The sequence below is a fragment of the Moschus berezovskii genome, chromosome 12 (assembly GCF_049115385.1).
Source record: "Moschus berezovskii isolate FMDL1 chromosome 12, NW_MosBer_1.0, whole genome shotgun sequence".
Taxonomy (NCBI): domain Eukaryota; kingdom Metazoa; phylum Chordata; class Mammalia; order Artiodactyla; family Moschidae; genus Moschus; species Moschus berezovskii.
Window position 1 is genome coordinate 69,845,937 of NC_142471.1, and position 27,895 is coordinate 69,873,831.

Here is a 27,895-nt window from a genome sequence, read left to right on the forward strand (position 1 = left end):
GGGTACAAGATTTCAGAGACATCACACTCCAGCCCGAGCAACAGGAGGGTGGCTGTTCTTTGCATGGTTCTACGGGCGAGTGCCTCCTTACATTTCATCACACAGGGACGCCTCGCTCATCTCATCCTGATCTCAGCCTTATGGATGCTCCCATTATCTCCTCAGTCTCTGAAATCAGGGGATGTTTCTGTCCTACCTTCAGTTCCCTGCCTTGGTCCCTAATGCCTCTCGCCCTCCTGTGCAGCTCCCTGGGGTCGGGCTGTCCTGAGCAGCAGAGCCTCTGGACCCCTCAGGCAGGCACTGGTGTCTGGTCCCCTCGTCTCCCCCTCCCTGTGACTCTCTCCATTTCTCCCCTGCTTGGCCCAGAGCCCCAGGTTCAGACCACATGGGACCCATGACATCCCTGCCTCCCTCGACTATAGGGCCTCACCAGCCCCCATCCCTTCTGTGTCCCGGCCCATCCCCTCAAGGAAGGGAAGGAGATGACAAGCTTCCCCCCAACCACTGTCGGTGAATCCCACCAAGGGCCTGCACTTCGCACATACTCCAGGGCAACTAGACTCGTCTCTACAGAGTCTTCAGATTTATTCTGATGCCAGCAGCAGCCTAGAGTGACCTCATTCCAGCAGGCTTCAGGGGGTATATATGAGTGTGTGAGTGTGGGTACTTGTGTAGAAGTGAGTGTGTGAGAGAGAGTAAATGTGTGTGTGCAAACGGATGAGTGTGCTGCCATTCAGAGCCCATGGATTTCTGATGCGTGAGTCATCAGCTGGTGTGAGCCTCGGGGAGATACGCCCATAAAAAGACAGCACCCCTGACCTGCTACGTCCATTCTGCAGCTGGCTGGGCACGTGATCCTGGGCATCTAAGAGGTTGGGGGCGGAGAAGGGAGCTGTCTTTCCCTCCAGACCCCAGAGAGCAGCTGTCAAGGATATTTCTAGCTCGCCTGGAGTCCCAGACATTTAAGGATGTGATGCCTGCAATGGGGTGGGGGTGGAGGGCAGGAGAGGGAAAAAAGGGATGGTTCAGAGGCTTTCCTCCCACACCTCTTGGTGGAATTCGCTTGGCAGGCAGGGGGATTCGTCCATTTCACAAGCAGTGTTGGACAGTCTGTCATGTACCAGGCACTCTCTTGGAGACTGGTTGACATCATGGTGAATGGAGTTGACCTGTTTGCTCTACTCACCTTGTGGGGAGATAGACCATAAACCAGGGGGGAAAGTCTACTTTCAAATTAATTCCAGAAGATAACACAGAGTAATGGTATGGAGCGTAACTGAGAGTGGTGGGGGTTCTCTGGCTGGGCTGGTCAGAGAAGGTCAGGAGGTGATACATGAACTGTGCCTGAATAATGAGGAGCTGTCACATGGAGACTTGTGGAAAGAACCACCCAGAAAAGGATGGATGAGATGCCCGAAGCCAGCCTGTGTCCTTGCTGGATTCTGGATCAGAGTTGTCGAAACCAGTCAGGGAGCTAGAGGTGACAGAAAAGGAAGGCAGATTCTCTCTCCCAGCAGGACCTTTGCTCATCTTCTAGCCCTGACCAGACAGGGAGAAGGATAGTACTGTAAACTAAATGGGAAAATAATCTGAAAAAGAATGGACATATGTATATGTATAACTGAATCACTTTGCTATACACTTGAAACTAACACAACATTGTAAATGAATTGAAAAAAAAAAGGCAAGGAGAAGAAGATGCCTCCATGTCCAAGTAGGAGATGACTCCCTTCCCTTCCTGCAGGTCCTAGTATCAGTGCTGAGCTTCAGGATGGATGAGTCATGTGAACAGGTGACTAGCTGAAGGCCCTTTCCTCCAGGAAGCTTTCTTTGACTGCTGCAAGCCACAGAGGCACCCACCTCTTGGAGCTGACAGAACCACTCAGTTCAGAGTTGGTGGTTCTCTGACAGTTTGTTCCTGAGATTTGTTCCTGAGGCTTGGCCCTCCATCCAGTCTCCTAGGTCCAGTCTGTTCATCTAAAGGCTCCTCAAGCCTTTTTGTGTCCAGTAACTGAACAGCCTGGGGTTCTTGTGCTGAGCCTTTGTCCCAGTGCCCCTGGGAGCTGTCTGAGAGCAAACGGTCAGGTGCTGGGTGGGATTCTTTTTTTTTTGGAAATGGACAAGTTATTTAATTAGGTTCTTTGTAAGAAGTTCAGAACAGTACTTTGTGATGATAAATTCCATTTGTGAGAGCAAACACAGAGTGCAGGTAGCCCTGGAGCTGAAGGACAGTTTTGATTCTTTGCAGAATTTGTGAGTACACAGCTTTCTGATCAACCTTGCGCTGCTCTGTGATCTATTTCTCTCTGTGTCGAAGATCTCACCCTCCTGGTGTCTGGGCTTATGCAGCTTCTTCTTCTTGAAGTAAGCGTCAGTGAGATGTTCCGGGATTTTTCACACCACTGATGTCGATTTTGGTGGAGGTGGCAATGACAAATCTCTGGTGTGTTCTACGCAGAGGAACTCAATTGAGGGACAGAGGCCCAGTCACAAGTAACAAGCTACTACTGCCCAGATGCTTCAGGAAAATGACCCTCTTTCCTCAGTGGTGCCTTGTAAGGATGATCAGAATAGTCCCAGGAGTGATGCCCCTGGCACGCAGCTTTCTCACATGCTTACTGAAGGGTTTTCTGCCGTGACTCAACAGCTTCTGAGGCAGGTCTTCAGCAGGGTAATACTTAGGTGTTTTGTGAAGTCTGACCACTCAGGTACCACCATTCTTGTCGCCACCAACTGGTTCTGCGACAGTAGCAAGAACCCGAACCTCCTTTTTTTTTTTCCACCTTGGATTTAGCTGCTGAATACTGTCTCTTGTACAAGGCCTTCCTGGAATAGGTAGCTGATCGGAATATCTGCCAATTCCTCTAAGACAGGGTTTCAGCTGCAGTGGGGCTTCCCCTTCTTAACCTTCTTCACCTTTTTAGCCTTGTCGCCAGCATTAGTCTTCTTGGTTTCAGGTTTTTTCTCCTTAGTACCTGGCTTCTCAGCCTTTTCAACCGCCATCTTGCAAGATGGGAAAGAGTGGGTGGGATTCTTAATCTCACTTCATTTTCAGTCATCCATCCACTTTAAAAAAAAAAAAAAAAATATATATATATATATATATATATATATATATATACATTTTCCCCTGGATCTTTTATTGTACGCCAGGCACTGTACCTGCTACTAGAGAAATCGGAAATGAGAGTTACTTCGTCCCGGGCCTGGTATCCAGGGAGCTCACCATTCTTGCTGTATCGTTTCTCTTGTTTTCAAGACCGAGCGCCACTGCTGGTGAGGGGGATAGACCCAACCCTTGGAGCCCCAATCTCTGTCTGATGTTTGACCCCTATCTGCTCCCCCGCCGGGTCAAGAAGGGCTAGCGCTGGCCGGGAACGTCTCGCGCCCGGCGCCACATCTGGCTGAGAGGGCGCGCGCGTGTCACTGAGACGCTCATTCACCGGCGCAGCTGTCACCATAACAACCGGAGCGAGGGAATCCTGGCGACGGCTGGGGGCGGGGGCGGCGGCCGCGCGGGGGGCCCTGCGGGGGCGGGAGCGCGGCGTCGGGGGCGGGGGGAGAGCCGCCGCCGCGCGAGCGCCCGGCACAGCCCGCGCTGCTCGGAGCCGCGCTCCATGTCGAGCGGCCGGCGGGAGGGCGCCACGCACGTCGCCGCCTCGGTCGTCCCCGCGGGCGGGGACCCAGCCGGCCGCCCAGCCGCCGAGCCTCCGGGCAGGCCGAGCCGCTGAGCGCCCGCGCCGAGAGCCCCGACTCTATGGCCCGGGGGGAGCGTGCCGGAGCCGACAGCCGGAACCCGGGCGCCAGCGGGAGGAAGAAGGGAGCCCCGGGCGCCGCCGGCCCCGGCCCAGGGGCGCGCCCGCCGCGGAAAATGGCAGGCAGGTAGCCGGCTCGCGCGAGGAACCCCCGCGGCGGGCAGGACCCGCCGAGGACCGCGGAGCCCAGACACAGGGAGGAGAGCAGCGGCCCGCCCGCCCCCCGCCGCAGCCCCACCGGGGCCCTCCCCCGGCGGCGCGCGCGCCCCCGCGCGCACACACTTGCACACCGTACCTCCGCTCCTGCCCAGCCTCGCCTGCCCCCTGCGAGTGCAGAACCCCACTGGGGCCGGATGCCATGGGTAACAACTTCTCCAGTATTCCCTCTCTGCCCCGAGGAAACCCGAGCCGGGCGCCGCGGGCCCACCCCCAAAACCTCAAAGGTAAGGCTCCGCCGGGCCGGGCTCAGCTGGCGGACTGGGGTGCAGGTGGAGGGGCAGGGAGAGGTGGAGAGGTGTGGTTGGGGAGGCCAGACAGGTGCCACCTGTTGTGCGTCTTTGGAGGCGGGAGATGCACCTCTGACCGTTGGGGGTGCGCTGGAGGTGGGGGACTGCCGGTGATGATGGCGAAAATCAGGGAGGATGGCGTTCTGTGGGGTCTACGCAGTTCTCCCAGCTACACCAGAAACGTCACTGGAGTCCCCTCAGGCCACGGTGCTAGGCAAGCGTGCCGGGGGTGAGGAAGGGCATTTGCCCGGTGGATGGGAAAGTGTGGCAGGATGCTCAGGCCGGCCAGCTGTGCTTCCGAAGAGAAGTACCACGGTCTCCTTTTTCATCTGCCCATGGCTGGAGAGGTGATGGCTGGAAACACTAGTTGCCTTACCGATTGGAGGGTCTTAAAAATACAGGGCCGAATAATAACAGCCTGGAAGAAGGGACCAGAGCTGGTGGCCTCTGGAGTCCTCTGCAGTTACTGACTTTTTGTATCCACTGAATCAGCTTGGTTTCTGGTTCCCCAAAGGCTAGATGTCCAGTCAGAACTCTAGAAAGGGTGGGCTGAGAGCCTTGAGACAGATCTCAAGGTCTTTGCCCTCTTAAGTCCACTGACCTACTCAGCACCCTCAGGGAGGTGCCAGGCCCTGTTCTTTGCTTTAGCTCTCAGTGCTGTCTCTGACCTTTTGAAGACTCACCTGGGCCTTCCCAGGCCCTCAGAGCCCACTGATTCCTTTCAGAAAGCTCCTTTTCTATCATCCTGAAAACCAGCCAGCACTGACTGGGCATTCGGATGACTAAGAGTCCAGAAGGGAAGCTCTTGGGCAAGTTTACAAAGAACTTTCACAAATACCTTTTCAAATGAGCAAGGAAGCTGCTCTGCATAGTGCTTAGAGCTCGTCATACCCATTTCACAGTTAGGAGAACCAATGTTTGTTTCAGGATCCCAAAGCCAGAGCGGCAGAGCCAGACTGCAGACCTGTATCTTCTGTCTTGGAATGCCACCCTCTCTTTTGCTGGACAGTTAACCTTCAGAACTGGGGAGAGGAGAAGAGACAGGACCGCAATCCGGCATTCTAACTCCGGCGCTTTCAAAACCACCTATCACTCACCTTGGGCACATCAATGGGTTTGTTGTGTCTTTCTGACAATTAATACGGTGGCACACATCTAACCCTTTAAAAATATCATTTTCATTGGCCTTGTGATTCTGCCCGCAGAATCGATCCTGAAGAAATGGAGATGAAGGCAAATACTTGTACACCAGCCTAGGATGCTATGGCAGTGTTGTTTGTACTAGAAAACAATCTAAATGCCCTGTAATCATGGTGAATCCTCTTAGTGGAGTATTATGCAACCTTTAAAATAGTATTTTTGAAGAACATTTGGTCACTTGGGAAAATGCTCACAGCAGCATAATGACAGTTGTAAGAAGCAGTGGCAAAGCTGTATAAACAGTAGAGCCCAATTTTGTTAAAATGTTATGGATGCCCCTCCCGCACGGAAATCAAGCAACCTTGGAAAGAAAGTTTCCAAAAGGTTACTGGTTTCCTCTGGGTACTGAGATTGTATTAGAGTTTTTCTTTCCTTTTTAATATTTTGCTCTTTTCTAAAATTTCTACAACAAGCAAATATTAATTTTAATCATCAGAAATAAGCTGTAAGTATTGTGGGAAAGTATTATTTTTAATAATCAGAAATAAGCTGTAAGTATTGCATGTATGATGACTTTCTGAGCTTTGAAAACAGATTCCTAATGATGGTGGAACCTGTGTTTGTCATCCAGTTCAATGTTCTCTCTTACAAGAAAGAGAAATGAGGGGAAGGGAGAATGATTTGCCCATTTACTCAGTGGGCCAGTCAAGAGAAGGTGGCAAAGTCAGGCTGAGTCCTTCAAGGGCAGGAGTTAGCTGGGGGCCAGTGAGCTGACTTGGCGCTGGAATGCTCATCAATTACCCTGAGAAGGCTGTATTCCCTCTGTGACCCTGGGGAAGCCCAGAGAAGGCTTCCATAATTGCACCCCTTTTAACCTATGGTTTGGGATTGCAGGGATGTGAAGTCTCTGGGACTGGAGTCTTTGACAAGGGAGGGAGTGGGCAGGAGAGCCTCCTCCTCTGCCTGACTCCCCACCTGTCTGGCCTGAGAAAGTCGCCTTGTGCTGCCTCCCTGATTTATAGGGATCAGTTCTTATTCAGTGGGAGTAAATGGGGAAGAAATTCTCCTCACCCCAGCGGTCTCCCTCCCTTGTCCATCTCCCTTCTGGCTTGGTTTTCCAGGATCCATTCTCCCCTGTCTCTAACCATACACCTACAGGAGGGGCCATGAGAATTTTGGTTCTGCTCCTACCGAGCCTGAGATGAAGAATTAGAACATGCCATGAAGGCTGACTTCTGTCCTTCGTCTAGGGTCTCCTGCTTCGTCTTCTCAGCCTGACTTTTCCCCATCCTGAGAGAACCATCAATTTTATTCTGTGATTGTTTTAATGTTCACTCCAAGTTCCTTTCTAACTATATCAGCATTGAGCTAGGCGTCTTCTCTGATACATCAACGGTCATCCAGAATTCCACCCCCATTTTATTGGTATGACCTTGATACCGACTGTGAGTCTAAGACTGTCCACCCCAAATTCTGCTTTGTACTCACCCAGAATTTCAACTCTGCTTCTTATCAGTGTCCATCCAGAAATTTACTGGGGGCAGGGGACTCTCGATTGTTTTTTCTCCTTCCATAATTGCCATCTATTGATTTCTCACCATTTTAATTAAAACAACTGGAAAGGACCTGGCATAATAGGGACCGTGGGACTCATTAGAGATCTAAGGTTGGTCTGGCTGTCAGGCTGACATGAAATGAAGCTCTTCCATCACCTGTCAGGTGGTAGACTTTGGTCTTCTTCCTGAAGACACCCTGACCTCATCCTACTGCTGGTGATTCACACTGGGGTCTGAACAGTGTTGGTCTAGGAGTGTCCAGGGGAGAGGTCCAAGGTGTAGATCCGAGATGAGGACCAACAGACAGTTATGAAGAGCTGGTTAGGTGCCTGGGTCAGGGATGAGGGCTCGTGTCATCCCTGGACATTCACAGAATGAAGATCTACTTGATAAGGTGGGGCTGAGGGAAGGGATGCCATCAAATACTTGTTTGGATTGTTGAAATCCCAGATATGTGTGGGCAGAGGTCAGAAATGGGGAATCAGGGAAGAATTTGAGTTGGACATGGAAGGAACTGTAGAAATTGGGTAGATGGCAAGGGGTGCAGTGGGAGTCCTAGGTATGGACAGGAGGGTAGGGCAAGGGGCGTGCAGCGAAGGCTTGGGGGATGAGTAAATGTGTGTCGATATTCTCAGTGATGGGCCCCGGGTGACTGGAGTAGGGGGTTCGTGTTTCATAGAGACAGATGCAGAAAACAGAGATCTTCATCCTTCCCTGTCTCTTTCTGAGTGCCTGCCTGCTTGGTGCTTGGTATTGGGAGAAAGGTAACTAGGAAAGCCTTCAGGGAGGCTTTCCTCCAACTCAGTCTGCCGTGGTCCCCCATAGATGGGATGGGGATTGGAAAGCCAACTTCCTGTCTTTTTTTTTTTTGTGGTAAAATTCACATAACATAAAATTCACCATTTTAACATTTTAAATTAAGTGGCATTTAGTGCATTCACAGTATTGTACAGCCACCCCTCTATGTAGTTCCAGAACATTTTCATCACCCCAGAAGGGAAGCCTGTGCCCATGAAGCAGTCACTCCTCATCACTCCCTCTCCCGAATCCCCAGCAACCACTACTCTCCTTTCTGTCTTTATGCGTTTGCCCACACTGGACATTTCCCTTAGATGGACTCATAGTACATTTGTCCTTTTGTGTCTGGCTCCTTTCACTTAGCATAATGTTTTCGAGGTTCATCCATGTTGTAACGTGTACCTTCTTTCCTTTTTGTGGCTGAATAACATTCCATTGTGTAGATTTGCCACATTTTGTTTGCGCACTTCCCATCTGATGGCTGTGTAGATTGTTCCACTTTTTGGTTATTGTGAATTTTGTGCTGTGAAGATTTGTGTTTAAGTTTTTGTTTGAACACCTGTTTTCGGTTCTTTGGGTCTGTACCATGGAGTGAGCCTTCCATCTTTTCAAAGCTGGTGCTTTTGAATTGGACATTTGACAAAGCCACTGGTTCTGATGGATGTAGGGGTATCATCCCCTTCTGGGGGTTGCACCCGCCAGATACCTGTTGTCTTTAGAGTCTCTTTTCTGTGGTGGCCGAGGCTCCTGGCAGGCAGAGGGAGGAACGTCTAAGGTTGACCAGGGAGCTTTGACTCTTTGAGGTGGACCAGAGTGAGCGGTGGGAACTTGTCCGTCAGACTCTCAACCTCCTCACTGCTCTGGGGTGGGGTTGGGGGGTGCATTTGCCTAGGACAAGATCCTAGACATTTTTCAGCCTTCACAGCCTTGCTGGTACTGCCCCCATCTGGGTCCCCAGCCCAGGTATTGCAGTAGCTGACCCCTCTGCCTCTCATTCCTCCTTTGATGCTGCCAGAGGGATCCTCCTAAAGTATTCCTTTCATCTTGCCCTTCTCCTATCAATAGACTTCAGTGTCATGACCCAGACTGCCATAATCGGAAATTCAAGGCCCCCATTCTTTGGCCAACCCACAGATATTCCCACAACCCTTGTCTGGGCTCCTCACTTGGCTGTCATGACACTTGCAGGTTAGGTTAGCTCGTCTGTCCACCCCCCAGCCTTGGAGCAGACAGACGTGGCATGGTGAAGAGGTGGGGGCTGGCGGCCTCCTCTGCCACGCCAAGACTTCAGAGAGCTGAGTTGAGACAGCCCCCATGTTGAACCTGGAGCATCTGTCCTGCATACCCTGTTGGGTTTTTATTTAGTTTGACCTTTGAATTCTGTATTGTTAACCATAACAGTAACATTTATAAGAGCCACCACGTGTTGGGTGGTTACTGCGTGCTTGTTGCTTCCATGTGGATTATTTCTGAGGGGGAAGCTATCATTGTCACCATTTTATAGATGGGGAAAGAGACTCAGAGAAGTTAAATAGCTAATCCCAGACCACACAGTTTGTAACTGATGGAGCTGGGATTCAAACCCACGTCTCTCTGACTTTAGAGTTTACTCTTGCGACCGCTATACATTTTGCCACCATAGGATTCACTGTTGGTGGGCCCTGTCTTTCATTGTGTTAGAGAAACTGGGGAGCAGTCTCATGGCCTCTGGACAGGGCCCCAGAAGAGGGAAAGAGAGTACCATGGGGTTCTTGATGCCCCTTTCCAGCCCCTGACCCCACCCCTTCCACCTCCTTTGCTGAGATTTTAGCCTTGTAGACCCATCAGCCAGTCATCGGACACTTTCAGGGGAACTTTCAGTTCCTTTGGGCCAGTGTTTCTCAAAGTGAGGTTTTTTTCCCACCTGTATCAGCATCAACTGAAAACACATCTAAAAGGCAGGTTCCCAGCCCTCAGGCCAGACCAACTGTCTCAGAATACCTTGGTGATGGAGCCCCCAAACCTGCATATTTAACAGGAGCCCCAGGTCATTCTGATGTACCTCAGAGTCTGAGAACAATCAAGGCTGTGGGGCCTCAGAACAGACCCATTCTGGTATTCTTGGAGTTGGTGAAATCAGCTTCCCAGAGAAGAGGAGCCTGAAGTTGGATGGAGATTTGGAATGGACACTCAAGGGCATCTTGGTGAGGGCATGGAGGCAAAGGCACAGAAGCAGGAAAATACAAGGTGCTGGCAGAGACAGTGAGCAGTCCTTCCCATCTGGAATGTGAGACCCACAGTGGGGAGATGAACGGGTCAATCTTTGAAGATAGACTGAGGCCAGATCTCATAGGGCCTCGGATGCCAGAATGAGTTTGGGTTGCTCCTGTCAGCAGTAGGAGCTATGGGTGGCTTTTGAGCAGATGAATGTAGTGATTTCCTTTAAACTGCAGCATTAGCAGGGAGGAGGGGAGGAGCGAATGAAGCATCTTGAGCTGCTGGGAGGTTAATGGAGCTAAAGGGCTTCTGTCCTAGGCCAAGCTGGCCAAGCTTCCTATGGGTGAATCTGGAAGCATTTCTGACCAATGGCTATGGCCAGGAGGGCTCTTATTCATCAGAAGAAAACAAAAGGATTTTTAAGAAGTGTGAGACCTGATGCTTGGCACTATGCTGGGTGCATTCTTGGAGGTTAATTCATTTAATCACTCAGTAAGTGGAAAGTAGGTATTATTATTCCCATTTTATAGGCAAGAAAACTGAGACTCATGTGTTCTAAGAGTGCCGTCCAGAATAGGAAATGGCAGAACTGGGATTTTTATCTAGGACACCAGAGTCCATGAGGGAGAAAATTAGCCTTGGGGGGAATTTCTGCATATTGGGACTTTCTTCTCCCTGAGCATCTGGGATGACAAGTGCCTAGTTCTAAGATGTGGACATTGAGGTCCAGGCATTGGCTCTAAATCAGAGCCAAAGATGGTGGTGGTCTGGGCACCACCAGGACAGTAACGGAGGAGGAAGGGGTGGGAGGAAGGGGGACAGGAGCGGGGCACTCCAGGGTGTGCTAGGGCTGCTTCCACCTGGCTGCGCCAGCTGCCTGGGCCCATTTCCTGTTGGTCTGTCCCTCTCTCACTCCTGGTCCTGCACACCCAGGGGCTGGAAGCCGAGGGGCTGCTCCTCACTGAGCTGGTTGCTTTGGCAACCCTGGGTAGGATGCGAGTGGTCTCCTTGGTAACGCCTGGGAAAACTGCCTGCAGGGCTGGAGGGAAGTGGACTGGCCAGCGGTCAGGCTGGGTGGCACAGGCAGGGCTGGGCCAGGCTGCTGAGACTCCAGGCCAGTGGGGAGGGTCTGGCTTAACGGAATAGCTGGGGCAGCCTGTTGGCCATTCCTCAGCAAGCCAGAGTCTGGGGGCCTTGGGGGCCTGAAGGTCTATCTGGTTAGACCAGAGGCACGAATGGGCCAGCCCAGGAAGTGGGAGGAGATGGCGGTGAGGGCAGGAAGTGAGGAGAATATAGCTTCTGGATGACAGATCCAGCTACCGGGTTTATTGAAAGATGTTTATCAGAGGTCATTACGAGGATCCTGCTGCTTTAGGAAATGAGCAGGTGCTGATGTCTGTGGGGTTAGGGTGGAGAGAGAAGCAGGGCTCGGAGAGGAGGAAGAGTCCCCGGAAGGCAGGTGGGAGGCTTTGGCTTTCTCTCCGCTCTAGCTGCAGGTCTGGGGGTAGGCAGGGCTCTGCGCTGGGCTCCGGAACTGAAGTTCTCCCAGGGTGAGAGTTGGGGTTCCAAGGATACTCTGATGGGAAGGGCTCATTCTGCTGTTTTACAAACACAGACTAAGCATCAGTGATGAGGCAGCTGTTCTCCTAGGCTTGAGGATATGGTAGAACACAAGACGATGACGGCTCGCTGCCATGGAGCTCCCCTTCCAGTCTGGGAGTTAGCTCAGAACAAGAACGGCAAATGAACAAATGAATCAGAATGTGACAGCAATTACTCACCCTTATGTGCCAGAGACTATGCTAAGCTGTTTACACTTATTATCCCCTTTAACCTTTAAAACAGTCATGTGAAGTAAGTATGATGTTATCCCTGTTTATAGATGCATAGATGGGCTTTCCTGGTGGCTCAGACAATAAAGAATCCCCCTGCAATGTGGGAGACCTGAGTTCGATCCCTGGGTTGGGAAGATCCCCATGGAGGAGGTCATGGCAACCCACTCTAGTATTCTTGCCTGGAGAATCCTCAAGGACAGAGGAGCCTGGCAGGCTACAGTCCATGGACTCGCAAAGAGTCAGACACAACTGAGCGACTCAGCACAGCACGTAGATGCATAAACTGAGGCTCCGAAAGGTTAAGTAACTTGCCCAAGCTCACATGGCTGGTATGAGGTGGAGCTGGGATTCTAGCCAAGATCTCTCTGACTTTGGCCCTACAACTCTAAAAACAAAAACCACAGCTTTTCATTTAGCACAGTTTTAGATTTACAGAATTATTGCAAAATAGTAGAGTTTCCACATAGTCCATGTCCAGTTTCCTTCATTATTAGCATCTTACATTAGTATGGAACATTTGTGACATTGATGAACCAATATTGAAAATGGTTCTTAACTGATGTCTATACTTTACTCTGATTTCTTCAGTTTTCTCCCATGTTCTTTTTCTGTACCAGGCTCCCATCCAAGATGCCACATTATATTTTTAGCTACTACATTTTATATATACAGTTGTGTTTTCTTAGGCTCCTCTTGGTTGGGACGGTTTCTGATATGTTCCTTGTTTTGGATGACCTTGACAGTTTTGAGGAGTGTTGGTTAGATATTCTGTAGACTGTGCTTTCACTGGGATTTGTCTGATATTCTCATGATTAGACTATGGTTATAGGTTTTGGAGAGAAAGGCCACAGCGGTGAAGTCCCTTTTCAGTTGCATCGTATGAACAGTACGTTCATCAACATGACTCATCACGGTGGCTGTGGACCTTGATCACAGGCTGAGGCAGAGCTCATCAGGCTCCTCCACTGTGAAGCTGAAGGTGCGCTTTCCTCTCCTCCATCTTGCAGCCTTTGAAAGGAAGTCGTGTATGCAGCCCACACTAGAGGCGGAGAGTTGTGCTCCACCCCTGGGGGCTGGGGCACTACTTTAACTGTTCTGTCAACTCTTTCTTTAGTTTCTTGTCTTTGCTGTTCAGTCGCTCAGTCGTGTCCGACTCTTTGCGACCCCATGGACTGCAGCACGCCAGGCTTCCCTGTCCTTCACCATCTCTTGGTTTCTTACACAAGCACTAATATTTGGATAAGGACTGTGAAAGACCGTTGAGAATACTGAGCTGAGTGTGTGGGGGGAGCACAGAGAAGGGTGTTCCTGGAAGGGGTCTGACCCAAGCCCGTCAGAGGACAGAGCTGGCTCTGAGGATGTGTGTGCTAAGTCACTTCAGGTATATCCCACTCTTTGCTGCCCTAGGGGCTGTAGCCTCTGTCCATGGGATTCTCCAGGCAAAAATGCTGGAGTGGGTTGCCATGCCTGCCTCTAGGGAATCTTCCCGACCCAGGGATTGAACCTGCGTCTCCTGCACTGCAGGTGGATTCTTTACGGCTGAGCCACCGGGGAGGGCTGAGTCCTGGCTGGTGTCATCCCAGCCCTCCAGGCCATGGAACTTCTGGCAGAAAATCACTGAACGGCTGCTCCCTTGCCTGTCTACTGTGGAAGCAAGTTGCTGGTCCCACAGGCTGCCTGTGTTGGCGCGGGGCAGGAGGAGGAGTGAGAACCCTCTTGGGATGATGGAGAGGGGAGGGAATTATGTCTACTGGCTTTTCCAGATGGCCTTCTTTGCCTCTGTTACCCCGTCACGCCATGCTGGCCACTCCAGAGATTAGATGGGGGCAGGAAAGGGAGAACACTGACGGGGAGGGTGCTGTCCTTCGATGAGGGCGGTGGCACTTCCACACGCTCCTGGCTTTCATCTTTGTCTTTCCCCTTGGCTGACCCCCAGCCTCTGCCTGGCATCTACTGAAAGGCCGACCTTCTCCAGGGAATGGGGCTGTGTGTGTGTCTTGGTGGGGGTGTCCAGGTACCCTTGAAGGCGAGGAGAGGAGACACTTTGCCCTTATCAGAGTTGAATGCAACTGTGAGGATGCGCCAGCTGATTCGTTTCGTGTGTTGGTACCCTCCGTGCTGGGCCTGGTGCTGGGCATGGAGAATAGCGGGGGGAGCACTGGATGTCATCTCTGCCCTTGAGATGCCCATGGCCTATGAATCGCTCATCCAGTTCAGACAGCAGTGGCATAAGGGACCTGGAGCTCTTCTTCTCTGTGGTTGCTTTGCTTTCCTTTCCTTTTTAAACCCTGATCTTACCAGCAAATGTCCTTCGAATACATTCTTCCTGAAGCTGGTCAGGTATGTGCATGGGGCTGGTGGAAGAGGCGTGGCCACTGACTTCTAACATCAGAGCCCAAGTAGACCCTAGAGGTCATTATGTCTTAGCTCCTTTCTCAGCCCAGGTAGAGTTCTCAGCCCAGGTAGAGTTCTCAGCCCTTGAGAGAGGAAGTGACTTTTCCAAGGTCAGACACCTGGATGAACCAGGTGCTAATGAGGTCTTAAGGCTCTGACCTTGCTGGATGACCTCTTCTGGATGACAGAAGTTAATTCCAGAGGGACACTTGAGGGGGATGAATGTTTGTGGCAACTGTGTTGTGTACCATCCTGAGGGCAGCTATTGAAAGGGCTTTAAACAGAAGAGGGACTTCCCACATGGCGCTAGCGGTAAAGAATCCCCCTGCCAGTGCAGGAGATGCAAGAGACTCGGGTGGGGAAGATCCCCTGGAGTAGGAGATGGCAACCTGCTCTAGTATTCTTGCCTGGAAAATTCCACGGACAGAGGAGCTACAGTCCGTGGGGTCACAAAGAGTCGGACACGACTGAGCGGCTGAGCACACACTGAACAGGAGAGTGACAAGATCTCAGAGATGCCTTGGAAGGCTCTGGGGCCAGAGAGGGGCAGTGGAGGGCCAGGTTGGAGGCTTCTGCTCCTCCATGGGAGGAGAGGTGTGGCTTCTCCCAGGGCAGGGCTGTGAGCAGCCAGGCAAGCAGATTGATTTGGAGAGGTGCCACCTGTTTGGATATGTGTTGGAGGATTCTGACCTCTGGGGCAGTGGTTGTGAGACATACAGGTGGCTCAGTTTGGAAGAGCTTGGGTATACATGGGGAGGGGGCATCTTGGGAAGTCAGGGGTGAGCATACTGATGTTTGAGTTTTCCCTTGCAAGCTGTGTCCCACCCAAGGCCTTGAGACCTTAGAGCCAAGAGGAGAAAGCGGGGCAGAGCTGGCTCTGAGCTCTTGGCTCCATCCCTACCTCCTGGGACACCATCAATAGTTAATATCCCCTCTGTCTGTCACAGGTGACTCCCAGGTGGGCGGAGGCAGGGCCCTGGCACCTGTGCTGTGATGTGCCTCTGGCTTCTGCCGGGGCCTTCAGTCCAAACCTGGCCAGGCTTTCTCAGGTGGCTCCTCGCTCTCCGTGGGGGCCAGTTCCCCCAGAATACACACACAAACCATAAAAGGTGGCCATAAATCTGCCCAGACAGGCCAAGGCTGCTCTTGTTTTCCCAGGATTGAGATCAAAGCCCCAGACCCTCACCCTGGGGCTCAGTACTTATTAAATTATTAAACTGTCAAGGGAAGGGAAAGCACGCAGGTCTAGATGGATGGCCATAGAGTAAAAGAGAATGCGGAAAAATGGCTGAGAAATGAGGCAGCAGGTGGGAAAGGGGAAGAGAGGAGAGAAAAAAAGCTCTTTGTCTCTGCCCTGAGCTTGGAGACTTCACAGGGCTGTGAACCTTGCATTTGAACAGCCTCAAACCATTCCCTCCTACTTCTTCCTTTGATTTCTCATTGGGGTCCCATGACCAGAATTCTTAGCCCCACTTTACGTAGGAGAAACTGAGGGGCAGATTGTCACAGGATTATCAAAGTCTGTACTTTAAAAAAAATTTTTTTTTATTTGGCTGTGTCATTCGCATGTGGAATCTTTTATTGTGGCACGCAGGCTTCAGAGTGCGTAGGCTTGGTGATTGTGGCACACGGGCTTAGTTGCCCTGAAGCATGTGGGGTCTCAGTTCCTTGACTAGGAATCGAACCTGCATCCTCTACTATTAGAAGGCGGATTCCTAACCACTCTACCACCAGAGAAGTCCCCCAAATCTGTACTTCTGAGTCCTGTTCCAGCTGCTTTCTGGGCCTCTTCATAGGTCCAGAATCAACATTAGGTTAATGTCCATTCTTGACCCCGGCTCTCAGGCTAGACTGGAGTGCACGAAGAACCTCGTCCTGACCCCAGCAGGACTAGTAAGGGCCTCTTCCTTCCTGGAGGCCCTGGACTCCCCTTTAAGCTTCCAGGCACGAAGACAGAGCTCAGACCCAATAGAGTGCCTGTCCCTGATGGAGGTAACAGATTCTATCCTTGACCCCTGACTCCACTTGTTTGCAGGAAACAGCCTCCCCCACCCCAACCCTGCGTTGTTGTAGTATAATTGGTAAGTAAAATTGTAATACGCTTAGAGTGTACTATGTGGTGATTAGGTATATGTCTATATTATGAAATCATTCCTGCAATCAGGTTAATTAACACATCCATCTTCTCACATAGTTACTTTTTTTGTTTGTTTGGTAAGACTGTTAAGATCTACTCTTAGCAAATTTCAAGGATACAAGTATTAAGGACCACAGTCACCACGCTGTTCATTAGGTACTGAGAACGTATCTTGTAACTGAAGTTTGTGTTTTTAACCAACATTTCCATTTACTCCGCCTCCCAGCCCTTGGCAGCCACTATTATACTCTCTCTTTCTTTTAATTCAACCCCTCCTTTTTTAGATCCACATATAAGTGATACTCAGTTCAGTTCAGTCGCTCAGTCATATCCAACTCTTTGTGACCCCATGGATTGCAGCACGCCAGGCTTTCCTGTCCATCACTAACTCCTGGAGCTTGCTCAGACTCACTTCCATCGAGTCAGTGATGCCATCCAACCATCTCATCCCCTGTTGTTCCCTTCTCCTCCTGCCTTCAATCTTTCCCAGCATCAGGGTCTTTTCCAATGAGTATATTTTATGGTATTTATTTTTCTTTATCTTTTCTGTGGCTTACTTAGTATTAGGCTCTCCATGTTCATCCATGTTGCTCTAAATGGCAAGATTTCCTTCTTTTTATGGCTGAATAATATTCCATTTATACACATGCAAACAGACATATCTGTGTATACATATATATACACTATATATTTTTTATCCATTCATCCATCAATAGACACTTCAGTTGTTACCATATCTTGGCTATTGTGGATAATGTGGCAATGACCTTGGATGTATAAATTATCTCCTCAAGAAAGTGATTTCATTTCCTTTGGCTATATACTCAGAAGTGGGACAGCTGGGTCATATGGTAGTCTACTTTTAATTTTTTGAGAAACCTCTGCACTGTTTTCCAAAATGGCTGTACCCAGTTTACACCACCAACAGCGTACAAGGGCTCCCTTTGCTCCACATCCTTGTCAATATTTGCTTTCTCTTGTCTTTTTAATAATAGACATCCTAACAGGTGTGAGGTGATATCTCGTTGTGTGTTTTTTAAATTATTTTATTTATTTGTGTTTGGCTCTGCTGGGTCTTTGTTGATGTGTGGTCTAACTGTGGCGAGTGGGGGCTCCTCTCGAGGTGTGGTGTGGGGGCCTCTCATTGTGGTGGCTTCTCTTGTTGTGGGTTCTGGGGCACTTGAGTTTCAGTAGCTGTGGCTCCCAGGCTGTAGAGCACAGGCTCAATAGTTATGGCCCACGGGCTTAGTTGCTGCATAGCATGGTGGATCTTTCTGGATCAGGGATCAAACTCATGTCTGCTGCATTGGCAGGAGATTCTTTACCACATTCTGATCCTCATTGTGGTTCTGATTTGTGTTTCCCTCATGATTAGTGATGTTGAGCACATTATCATGTACCTGCTGGCTATTTGTATGTTTTCTTTGGAAAAATGACTATTCGGGTTCCTTGCCTATTTTTCAATCGAGTTAGTATTATTATTATTTTTGCTATTGAATTGTAAGAGTTTCTTATATATTTTTGGAAATTATCCCCTTATCAGATATATAGATTGCAAATATTTTCTCCCATTTCATAGAGTGCCTTTTCATTTTGTTTATTTTTTTACCTTGCGTGCAAAACCTTTTTAATTTGAGGTAGTCTCACTTGTTTATTTTTTCTTTTGTTGCCTCTGCTTTGAGTGTCAACCCCCAAAAATCATTGCCAAGATCAGTGTCAAGGAGCTTAACTCTTATGTTTTCTTCCAGGATTTTCGTGATGTTAGGTCTTACATTTAGATCTTTAATTCATTTTGAGTTGATTTTTGTACCTGCTATGAGATGAGGGGTCCATTTAATTTTTTTGCATGTGGATATCCAGTTTTCCTAGCACCTTTTATTGAAGAAACTATCCTTTCCCCATTGCTTATCCTTGGTACCTTTGTTGAAAATTAGTGGACAGTGTATGTGTGGGTTTATTTCTATGCTGTCCATCCTGTTCCATTGATCTGTATGTCTGTTTTTTATGTTAACAGCATATTGTTTTGATACTTATAGTTTTTTAGCTTAATTTGCAATTTGTCTTAGGAAAATTGTCTTAAAAAGAAAAAAGAAAGAAAGTGTGATGCCTCTGTTCTTCTTGCTCAAGATTGATTTAGCAGTTCTCCAGGTTAGCCACAAAACAAGTCTTACCGTATTGAAGAAGGTTGGAGTTTTACTGAGTATCTTTTCTGACCACAATGATGTGAAACTAGAAATCAATTATAGGAGGAAAATGAAAAAATTCACTAATATGATTAAGCAACATGCTCCTGAACGGTCAAAAGGGAAATTTAAAAAAATCTCAAGACAAGTGAAACTGGAAACATAGCAAACCAATGGAATGTTCTGAGATGTAGCACAAGCAGTTCTAACAGGGAGGTTTACAGTGATAAATACTCACGTTAAGGAAAAAAAAAAGCATGATTTCAAATAAATAACCTAATTTTATACCTCAGGGAATTATAAAAAGAAAAACAAATTAAGCCCAAAGTTAGCAGAAGGAAGGAGTTAAATGAAATAAAGACTAGAGTGACAGTAGAAAAGATCAACAAAACTGTTTTGTTTTTTAAACAGATAAGCAAAATGGACAAGTCTTTAACTAGACTAAGAAAAAAGAGAGAAGACTCAAATAAGTCATTAATGAAAGAGGAGACGTTGTAACGGATACCACATAAACCCAAAGAATTGTAGGGTGCTTTCCTCTTATATTTTCATCTACTGTGAACAATTATATGCCAACAAGTTGGATAACCTAGAAGAAATGGATTAATTCCTAGAAACATGCAACTTACCAAGACTGAATCACAATGAAAGAAAATCTGAACAGACCCAGAATGAATAAGGAAAACCCCTCTTTTGGGGGCGCAAAGAACCTAGCCAGTGCCTGAGAGACGCACAGGGGCTTTCTGCTCTCCTGAGCCAGGCTTGGCAGATCCTCTGGGGCTGAGGAGACAAGCCAGACGTCCAGACCCTGGTGAAGAGCCAAAAGGATGGAGGAAGTGGTGGGATGAGGCTGTGAGTAACCAGGATGCCACTTACATGGAGCTTTCTGCATCAGAGTGCAGCCTTCCTGGAAACGGGGGTTTCCGTTGCGTGAGAGTCCTCTGGTTCTCCTACTACAAAATGTGAAGGAAAGTGTTTTAGGGAGCTTGGATTCCCCTCATCTGGTCCCCAAGTTGAGGTTGTGTTAAGGAAACAAAATATAAGAAGAGCCTGGACTGGTTTTGAGAACAGAATTTCCCAAAATTCAGGGCTTGTTCTGAAGGTGGTGGGGCTTTGCTGTCTGGTGCTAAGGGTTGATTCCCAGGGTACAAGGTTCTGTCTGGGGGGTGAGGCTGCAATATCTGAAGGCAGGATTTGGGGTAGGTTTTGGTGCATCTGTTTGTGGGGTCTGAGTTCCATGCTGGGGTGAGGATTTTATCCCTAGGAAGAGTTTTCAGGGTCCAGAATTCACGATTGCAGTTGAGCATCGAGTCTTGGGGCCGAGAGTTCATTTGGGAGATCTGTATTCTAGAATTGGGTGGAGGCTCCAGTGTTAGGCTTGGGGGTTGATTATCAGACGGGAAGTCTTGTGCTCTGGGAGGAAAGGAAGAACTCGAACCCACTTTTTCTTCCAGGGAAGACTTTCTGGGACCATAAGCAGAGGAATGGACCAATACACTGATGATCAGGAAGCTGGATTCCAGCCCTTGCCTGGATGTGAGACCAAGAATAAATCACTTATAAGCTCCAGGTCTCTGGCTGAAAGCTTGGCCAGGCAGTGGTGTTGACTCACAAAGCACCATCCAAGCTTGCTTGATCCTCCCAAAATGACACTAATGGTGGGCTCCATAGGCACCGACAGCCATTGCTTGGTGAGTCAAATCCATGATGACAGGACTCAAGCTGCCCTGGGCACTGTCAGCTTGGTCCAATTAGTGCCGATCAGATCTTAACTTGTGCTGAGGGGCCCCCAGGGAGATCCCTCTCCCCGGGGAGAGGAGCACACATGGAGTGAGATATGTTAAATCTGGGTCCCGGGGCTTGGAGTGTGGCTCTGGCAGGCAGGGGCAGGGCTGGGCTGGGCCCACGGCTTCTCTCCCTGTGGGCCAGCTCCCACCCAGACTGACTGGCTGGGGAGACATGATGTCACTGTGATCAGGGGCCTTTCTCTCGTGTGCCTCGGAACAGACGTGATCCTGCCCTCATAGAGCTTATGGGGCTGATCACTGGGGTTGAGGCAGATCACAGGAAAGGAGGCTAGCTAGTCAGTTAGGCTGAGTGGGGTCGGGGAGGGTTTCCAGGAGGAGCGAGTTGCTTTGAGGAATGGTGGGAAGTGTGGATAAAGACGGCTAGCTCTCGGGTGGTGGGCAGGTAGCAGATGGAGCAGACTGAGCCACCTGTGTTTGGGCAGTAAAGCCAAGCTGGCCAATGACGGTGTGTTCAGTGTCCTTGACTATCAGGGTGAAGGAGGATTCAGAAGCTGTGGGTACCACCAGCCCTGCCGTCCACAGACCAAAGACCTTGAGCAGCACTTGTCACTCCCTGAGTGCTGGTTCTAAGATGGAAACTGTGATGCCTGCCAGCCCCCTGGGGTTGTCAGACTGCAATGGCAAAGCACTTTGTAAAAGGAACTGGCCCAGGAATGGAGGGATTGAGGGGCAGGCCCTGCCCAGTTAGGTGAAAGGCCTATGGATCTGGAGGGAGCCAATGGGAAAACAGGAAGGCAGCCCAGCTTCAGGCTTCTCTGTTTTGTAAATAATTAAATTCTTATCTCAGGTTTGTGGTGTCCACACTGTGGGAGGCAGGTGGGGCCGCTGGGAGCAGGTGGCTGAATTATCCAGGAAGTGGAGCCCCTCTCCTCCCCCTGGCCTCCTGGTCACCCACCCCTGGCAGGTGGGGTGGGGGTAAGGAGGAGCCTCCCAGGGTCTTCTGGTGGCTGGCTGCATCAGTCCTCCTCTGCATTTCCTTTTCTCTCTCCCCATCTCCATATTCGATGGTCTGGCCCCCTTCTGCACGATTCCACCACTGCAGACACAAAGGGCCTCTTTCCCCCTCCACCCTAGCCCCTCGGCACTATTCCCCCAGTGCCTGCCCTGCATCGCTGCCTGCGGAAACCCTTCTCCTCCCTAGGGCCCCTCCTCAGACACCCCCATCTCCAGAAGGCCGGTACCCCCAAGTCTTCCAAGCCTGTCAGGGGGCCTTAGGGGAGCACCGACCTCTTCCTCACCCCATGATCCAGAGACAAACAGTCGTTTTTTTTCATTTTTAGTGCTTAATACTGAGACTGTGAAGGTCTGTTTAGTCTTGTCCCGCTAACATAAACCAGCCGGAACTGGGCCGTGGCTGGGAACTGTGCTCTCAGTTCCCTTATTTGGAATGAAATTCACTGTTTTTTACTGGGAGGCAGTGGGGCTTTAGGGAGGCCCCTCTGCACCCCCTCCCCAGGGTGTGACCTGAGTGGACCTGCCAAAGGTCACTGGGGTGCCCGTGACCCTGAACTTGCCCCTAGGATGCTAGCCACATTTGGTGCTTCAGGGATGGAGAGGTTTGGGGTCATCGTGTCCATTCCTGCCCTTTTACAGGGAGAAACTGAGGCTTGTATAGGGGAGGGTACCAACTCAGAGTCACAGGGCAGACCGAAGCAGAGGAGGTCTGGAACGCAGAGCTGTCTGCTCCTCCAGGGCACCTTGAGTCTAGGAGCTGGTTGGGGCGGGGCTGCGTGCTGGGGTGGGGGCTCATGAACCTGCCTGGAAGTGGCCTGAGGTCTGGGACTCTCCCCAGCCTTCTGGGGAAGCAGCTGAGCAACGAGGCAGGGGCAGGGAAGAAAGGAAGTGGTTAGTGGGAGGAAGGGGAGAGGTGGCCGAGGGTCCAGGAGAGCTGGGTTGCTGGTCCCGACTCCGCTGCTGTCACTGTGACTTTGGGCTCCCACCCGTCCTGGAGACTCAGCCGTTTTTTGCGCATCTCGCAGGGTGGGCCTTGGATGAGCAGAGGTCAGGGGGCGCTCCTTGCCTGTGTTGGACTGTGGGAGCCAGCTCATTACGTGGGTTTCTATCCCTCCCTGTGCGCAGGGCTCCTCTGCCCTAGAAGGTGTGGTCTTTTTCAGATTTCTCTGCAAGAGCATGAGCTTTAGAGGCAGAACTTGGATTCTAGGCTCGACTCTGACACTTATTAGCTGCGCTGCTAATTATGGACAGAGATTTCAAGACCCAGGGCTCTAGAAGGAGCAGTGAGGATCTTTGCAAGAATGACATGAACTCGATGATGATATGTAAAATGTCTGTACCCAGTAACCAGAGCAAGGGGGCCGCTGACCTCTGAGCCGCACAGCGCACTCAGGTCAGCCTTGGGACTCTGTGACTTGCTTCCTTTGCTTGACCCAGGTCCCTACTCGAAAACCACCAAGCGTGATGTTTAGATATTCTTTCTGGAGGGAACCTCCCCATCCCACTCAACATCCTTTAGAATAACTTCTCATTTATTCACTTATTCTTCTTTCACAGAACACACAGTGGGACTTAGGAAGCTGTCACTAACTAGTGTAGAAATTCCCGAGACTGAAAGAGGAAAGAGAAGTGTTAGAAATCGCAGGCCCGAGAATCCTCAGCAGAAGCCCCTGCTGCCGGGGAACGGGGCCGGGAGACCTTGCATTGTTCACTATGAGCATTCCAGTCACTGCTCTCTTGGCAGAAATGCCAGTGCTTGTATCCGAGGCTGTGTATAAAGATACATTGAGCATCTGCTCCTAGGCAGTTAGTGAGGCACTCATCTCATTGCCAAGAGCAAACCATCACCTAGTAAACCAGTAACTCAGCATTAAAAGTAAAGGGAGATGATGGATGGACCAATGTCCACACAAGCCGGGCGCTTCTCTGGGCGGTGGGAGCCATTAAAGGTTTTAGATTCGTTTTCTGGAGAGCTCATTCTAGCTGGTCCATGGAGGGTGGATTTAAGGAGGGATACAGTGGGCTTCCCTGGTGGCTCAGAGGTTAAAGCGTCTGCCTCCAATGCGGGAGACCCAGGTTCGATCCCTGGGTCGGGAAGATCCCCTGGAGAAGGAAATGGTAACCCACTCCAGTATTCTTGCCTGGAGAATCCCATGGACGGAACAGCCTGGTAGGCTACAGTCCACGGGGTCGCAAAGAGTCGGACACGACTGAGCGACGGAACAGAACAGAACAGAACAGAACAGTGGCAGCAGGGAGACCAGTTATGATGGGCGTGTAGCTGTCTGGGGCTGGGGGACAGATGCCAAAAACTGAAGTGCAGTTTTGGTGAAGGAGAGGAAGGGACACATTTGAGATACACTTAGGAGGTGTGCTTGGCAGCGCTGGTACATGAGTGGAGGTGGCGGTAAGGGAGAGGGAAGAATCGAAGATGCTGCCGGGGTTTTCACGTGGCTGGAAGGGTGGTGATCCCACAGGACACCGAGCAGGAGAGGAGGGTTGAAGGGGAAGGGGGGGGGTTGAGTTTGGGGATGTCAGAGGAGCCCTGAGGCATTCTGGGCGAGTCATTGGATTGGCAGGGCCATGTTGAGCTTTAAACTTAGGGGAGAGGTTGTGGCTGCAATGGGAAGAGAGCCGAGGAATGGCAGAGGGCTGGAGAGGCCGAGGAAGGTCCTGGTGGTAGGGTTTAGAGGTTGTGATATTGGCGTAGCGCTGTGGTTCTCAGACCTTAATTGGCCTACAGATTGCCTGGAAGCTTGAAAATCTGCAGGTTCCTATCCTCTACCTCCTTCAGTTAATCTGGTTTAGTAAATCTGGGGGTGGATGCCTAGGATCTGCTTCTTAAAACAAGAACATCAGGCCACACTGGTGTGAAGGAGCCGTACACTACCGGTTGTGAAACACTTGTCTGGGGTCAGTCGATCTGGGTTCAAATCTTGACTCTTGGATCTTGACTTTGGACACATCTCTTGATCTTCCAGACATGGATTTCTTTATCAGTTATTAGGCATTCTAGTTCCTACCTCACAGGGCTATGGTGTGAATTAAATGAAGTCATAGCTATAGGTCATGTGGCTAAGGACCCGGTGCCTAGTAAGAGCTCAGTAAGGAAGAAGTGTTTCTTGTTTATTATTGGAAGTTTGGAGATGGTGAGCTATGGGGCAGGGCAGGCTGCTGACCACACAGGTGGGTCAGTCCCAGGCGAGTACTCTTGGTTTGAACTGGCCCCAAATTTCCATCTCCAAGGTGTCTTACCTGAGTTGATAGGGCTGGGGGCTCCTGCCTCATCTGATCAAGTTCACAAAAACCCATGAGTCAAATCAGAAGTCAGTTTACTACTTCCCACAGAAACAGACTGTGTTGACTATTGGTGCATCTACCCCCTGCAGAAAGCTACTGAAGTGCTGGGTGAACCTGGCACCCGACAGAGAGCTGGGGACCCAACCTGAGGACTGAATGGCCTTGGGCTCTGAACCCTGCCCGGGCCGCTTCATTAAGAGAAATGTCTGCCAGGTGGACCCAACACTTGGACCAGCCTGGCAGGACATCATCTCCCTGACTGCGCTCCATGGGCCCCACCACAGTTTGCCTTGGTGACACCCCTTTCCCCTGATACCTTGGTGGCCAATGAACACGTCTTTGCTTTGGATTTGTTAATGCCTGCGGTCATGTCTCCTGTAAGTCCCACCAGGTCTGGGGCTATTTTGTTTTGGCGGGTAACTTTGCATCCCCTGATCTATGACCAACCAATTTCTTAGACTACTGTTCAGGGAGAGCTTATTGCTAAGTTCCATGGGGGCACCTCGCTGTGACCTCCTCTCCACTAATTGCCCACAGGGCGTTTCAAGAAGGAGGGAGTAGGTTGAATCAATGATGGCATCTCTCATACTTCCGGGGGCTGGCTGGGTTGGGTTCCCCTCCATAGGAATTAAGGAACCCCTTAAAGACTTCTCTGGAAGACCCCAAATCCTCCTCCCCCTGTGTGTGGTTTTGGATCCCCCCATCAAAGACATCATATTGCATCCTCCTCATTTTTAAAAATTATTTTATTTATTTTATTTTTGTCTGTGCTGGGTCTTCGTTGCTGTGTGAGTTTTTCTCTACTTGTGGTGACCTGGGGCTACTCTCTTGTTGCAGAGTACAGGCTCTAGGGCACACGGGTTTTAGTAGTGAATGCCAGTCTCAATAGTTGCTTCTCAGCATGTGGGATCTTCCTGGATCAGGTATCGAACCTGAGTCTCCTGTATTGGCAGGTGGACTCTTTACCACTGAGCGACCAAAGAAGTCCGCTCCTCATCATTTTTGTCACTGTTTTAAACTCTACCACTGTCACCAACAATGGATGATTTAGAAAGAGTTTATTATAAGAGAAAGAGGAGAGTGAAAAGGTTGGCTTGAAGCTCAACATTCAGAAAACAAAGATCATGGCATCTGATCCCATCACTTCATGGGAAATAGATGGGGAAACAGTGGAAACAGTTTCAGACTTTATTTTTTTGGGCTCCAAAATCACTGCGGATGCTGATTGCAGCCATGAAATTAAAAGACGCTTACTCCTTGGAAGGAAAGTTATGACCAACCTAGATAGTATATTAAAAAGCAGAGACATTACTTTGCCAGCCAAGGTCCGTCTAGTCAAGGCTATGGTTTTTCCCATGGTCATGTATGGATGTGAGAGTTGGACTGTGAAGAAAGCTGATCGCCAAAGAATTGATGCTTTTGAACTGTGGTGCTGGAGAAGACTCTTGAGAGTCCCTTGGACTGCAAGAAGATCCAACCAGTCCATACTAAAGGAGATCAATCCTGGGTGTTCATTGGAAGGACTGATGCTAAAGCTGAAACTCCAATACTTTGGCCACCTCATGCGACGAGTTGACTCACTGGAAAAGACTCATGCTGGGAAGGATTGGGGGCAGGAGAAGAAGGGGACGACAAAGAATGAGATGGCTGGATGGCATCACCGACTCGATGGGCATGAGTTTGAGTGAACTCTGGGAGTTGGTGATGGACAGGGAGGCCTGGCGTGCTGTGATTCATGGGGTCGCAAAGAGTCGGACACGACTGAGCGACTGAACTGAACTGAATTGAACTATACTTTTTGACTAATATCTCCTCATTTCCTCCATCCCTCAGTCTCTAGCAGCCACCAATCTACTCTCTGCTTTAATGAGTTTGACTTTTTTTTTGGAGTTTTTTTATTTTTATATTTACTTTTATTTTTTAAAAATTTATTTGTTTTTAATTGAAGTATGAGTTTGACTTTTAAGATTTCATATATAAATAAGTTCATACAGGACTTGTCTTTGCCTAGCTTATTTTATTCAGCATAATGCCCTCTAGGTTCATCCATGTTGTCCATAATGGTGGGACAACATTCTTAAAAAAGGAATATGATATTGTGGAATAATATTCCATTGTGTATATGTATAACATTTCCTTTACTGATTCATCTATAGATAGATACTAAGGTTGTTTCCATGTTTTGGCTATTGTGAATAGTGCTGCTAAGAACATGGCAATGCAGATAACTCTTTAGGATAGTGATTTTATTTCCTTTGGATATATACTCAGAAGTGGGATTGCTTTTACTGCCTGGCTTGCTCACCATTGTATCGCTGCCACCAGCGGCTGGCTCACACATTGGGCACTTGACAGCTATATTTTTAAATATTTATGTATTTATTTGGCTGCCCTGGGTCTTAGTTGAGCTATGTGGGGTCTTCAGTCTTCATCGTGGCATGCGAGTTCTTTTAGTGCAGCATGTGGAATCTAGTTCCCTGATGAGGAATCAAACCTGGGCCTCTTGCACTGGGAGTACAGAGTCTTAACCACTGCACCAGGAAAGTCCAGGGAAGCCCTTGACACCCTTGTTGAAGATCAGTTGGTCATAAGTGCTTGGATTTACTTGTTGGTTCTCTGTTCTGTTTCACTGGTCTATATGTCTGTTTTTATGCCAGTGTCATACATACTGTTTGATTACTTTAGGTTCGTTATGGTTTGAATTCAAGAAGTGTGATGCCTCTAGCTTTCCTCTCCTTGCTCAAGACTGCTTTAGTTCTTCAAGGTCTTTTGTGGTTCCACATGCATTAAACAGTAATTCCTCGTTCCCTCTTGCTCCCAGCCCCTGGTGCTCACCATTCTACTTTCTGTCATTATGGATTTGACTACGCCAGGTACCTAATGTGATTGGAATCATAGAATATTTGTCCTTTCATGACTGGCTCATTTACTTAGTAATGAGCCAGTTACTAATATGTCAGAATTTTCCATAAGTCCAGTTTATCTGTATGTCAGAATTTTCTTTTTAAAGCTGAATATTTCATTGCTATATTTTGTTCATTCATCTGTTGATGGACAGTTGCATTGTTTCTATCTTTTGGCTCTTGTGAACAATGCTGCTATGAACACAGGTGTACAAATATCCACTTAAGAGCTTGCTTTTAATTCTTTGGGGTATGAACCCAGAAATGGAATTGTTGGATCCTATGATAATTCTATTTTTCATTTTTTAAGGAAATGATTTAACTTATTTTTAACAGGAACGACAATATTCTTTCCCCACCCCCTCGCTCCTCTCACATCTGTATTTAATGGATTGTAAAAATTAGCTTTATTGACGTATAATAGACACAC

General features: G+C 49.3%; 1 protein-coding gene and 1 pseudogene across 3 annotated transcripts in view; one reads left to right on the forward strand and one right to left on the reverse strand.

Annotated features, from left to right (window-relative positions):
* Nucleotides 1–2,152: 2,152 nt before the first annotated feature.
* LOC129555956 (large ribosomal subunit protein eL6 pseudogene) lies at nt 2,153–3,003 on the reverse strand (annotated as a pseudogene).
* Nucleotides 3,004–3,885: 882 nt separating this feature from the next.
* Nucleotides 3,886–27,895, forward strand: part of NEURL1 (neuralized E3 ubiquitin protein ligase 1) — a 72,965-nt gene continuing 48,955 nt past the window's right edge. Inside the window, exon 1 of one of the 3 annotated variants that reach the window (XM_055424731.2) lies at nt 3,886–4,198. In XM_055424731.2, the coding sequence (XP_055280706.1) occupies nt 4,114–4,198 (85 nt within the window). In that variant the 5' untranslated portion in view covers nt 3,886–4,113. Of the gene's footprint in view, nt 4,199–11,274; nt 11,411–27,895 lie in introns of those variants that run through there. The other 2 variants (XM_088842300.1, XM_088842299.1) reach the window with 2 other exon arrangements.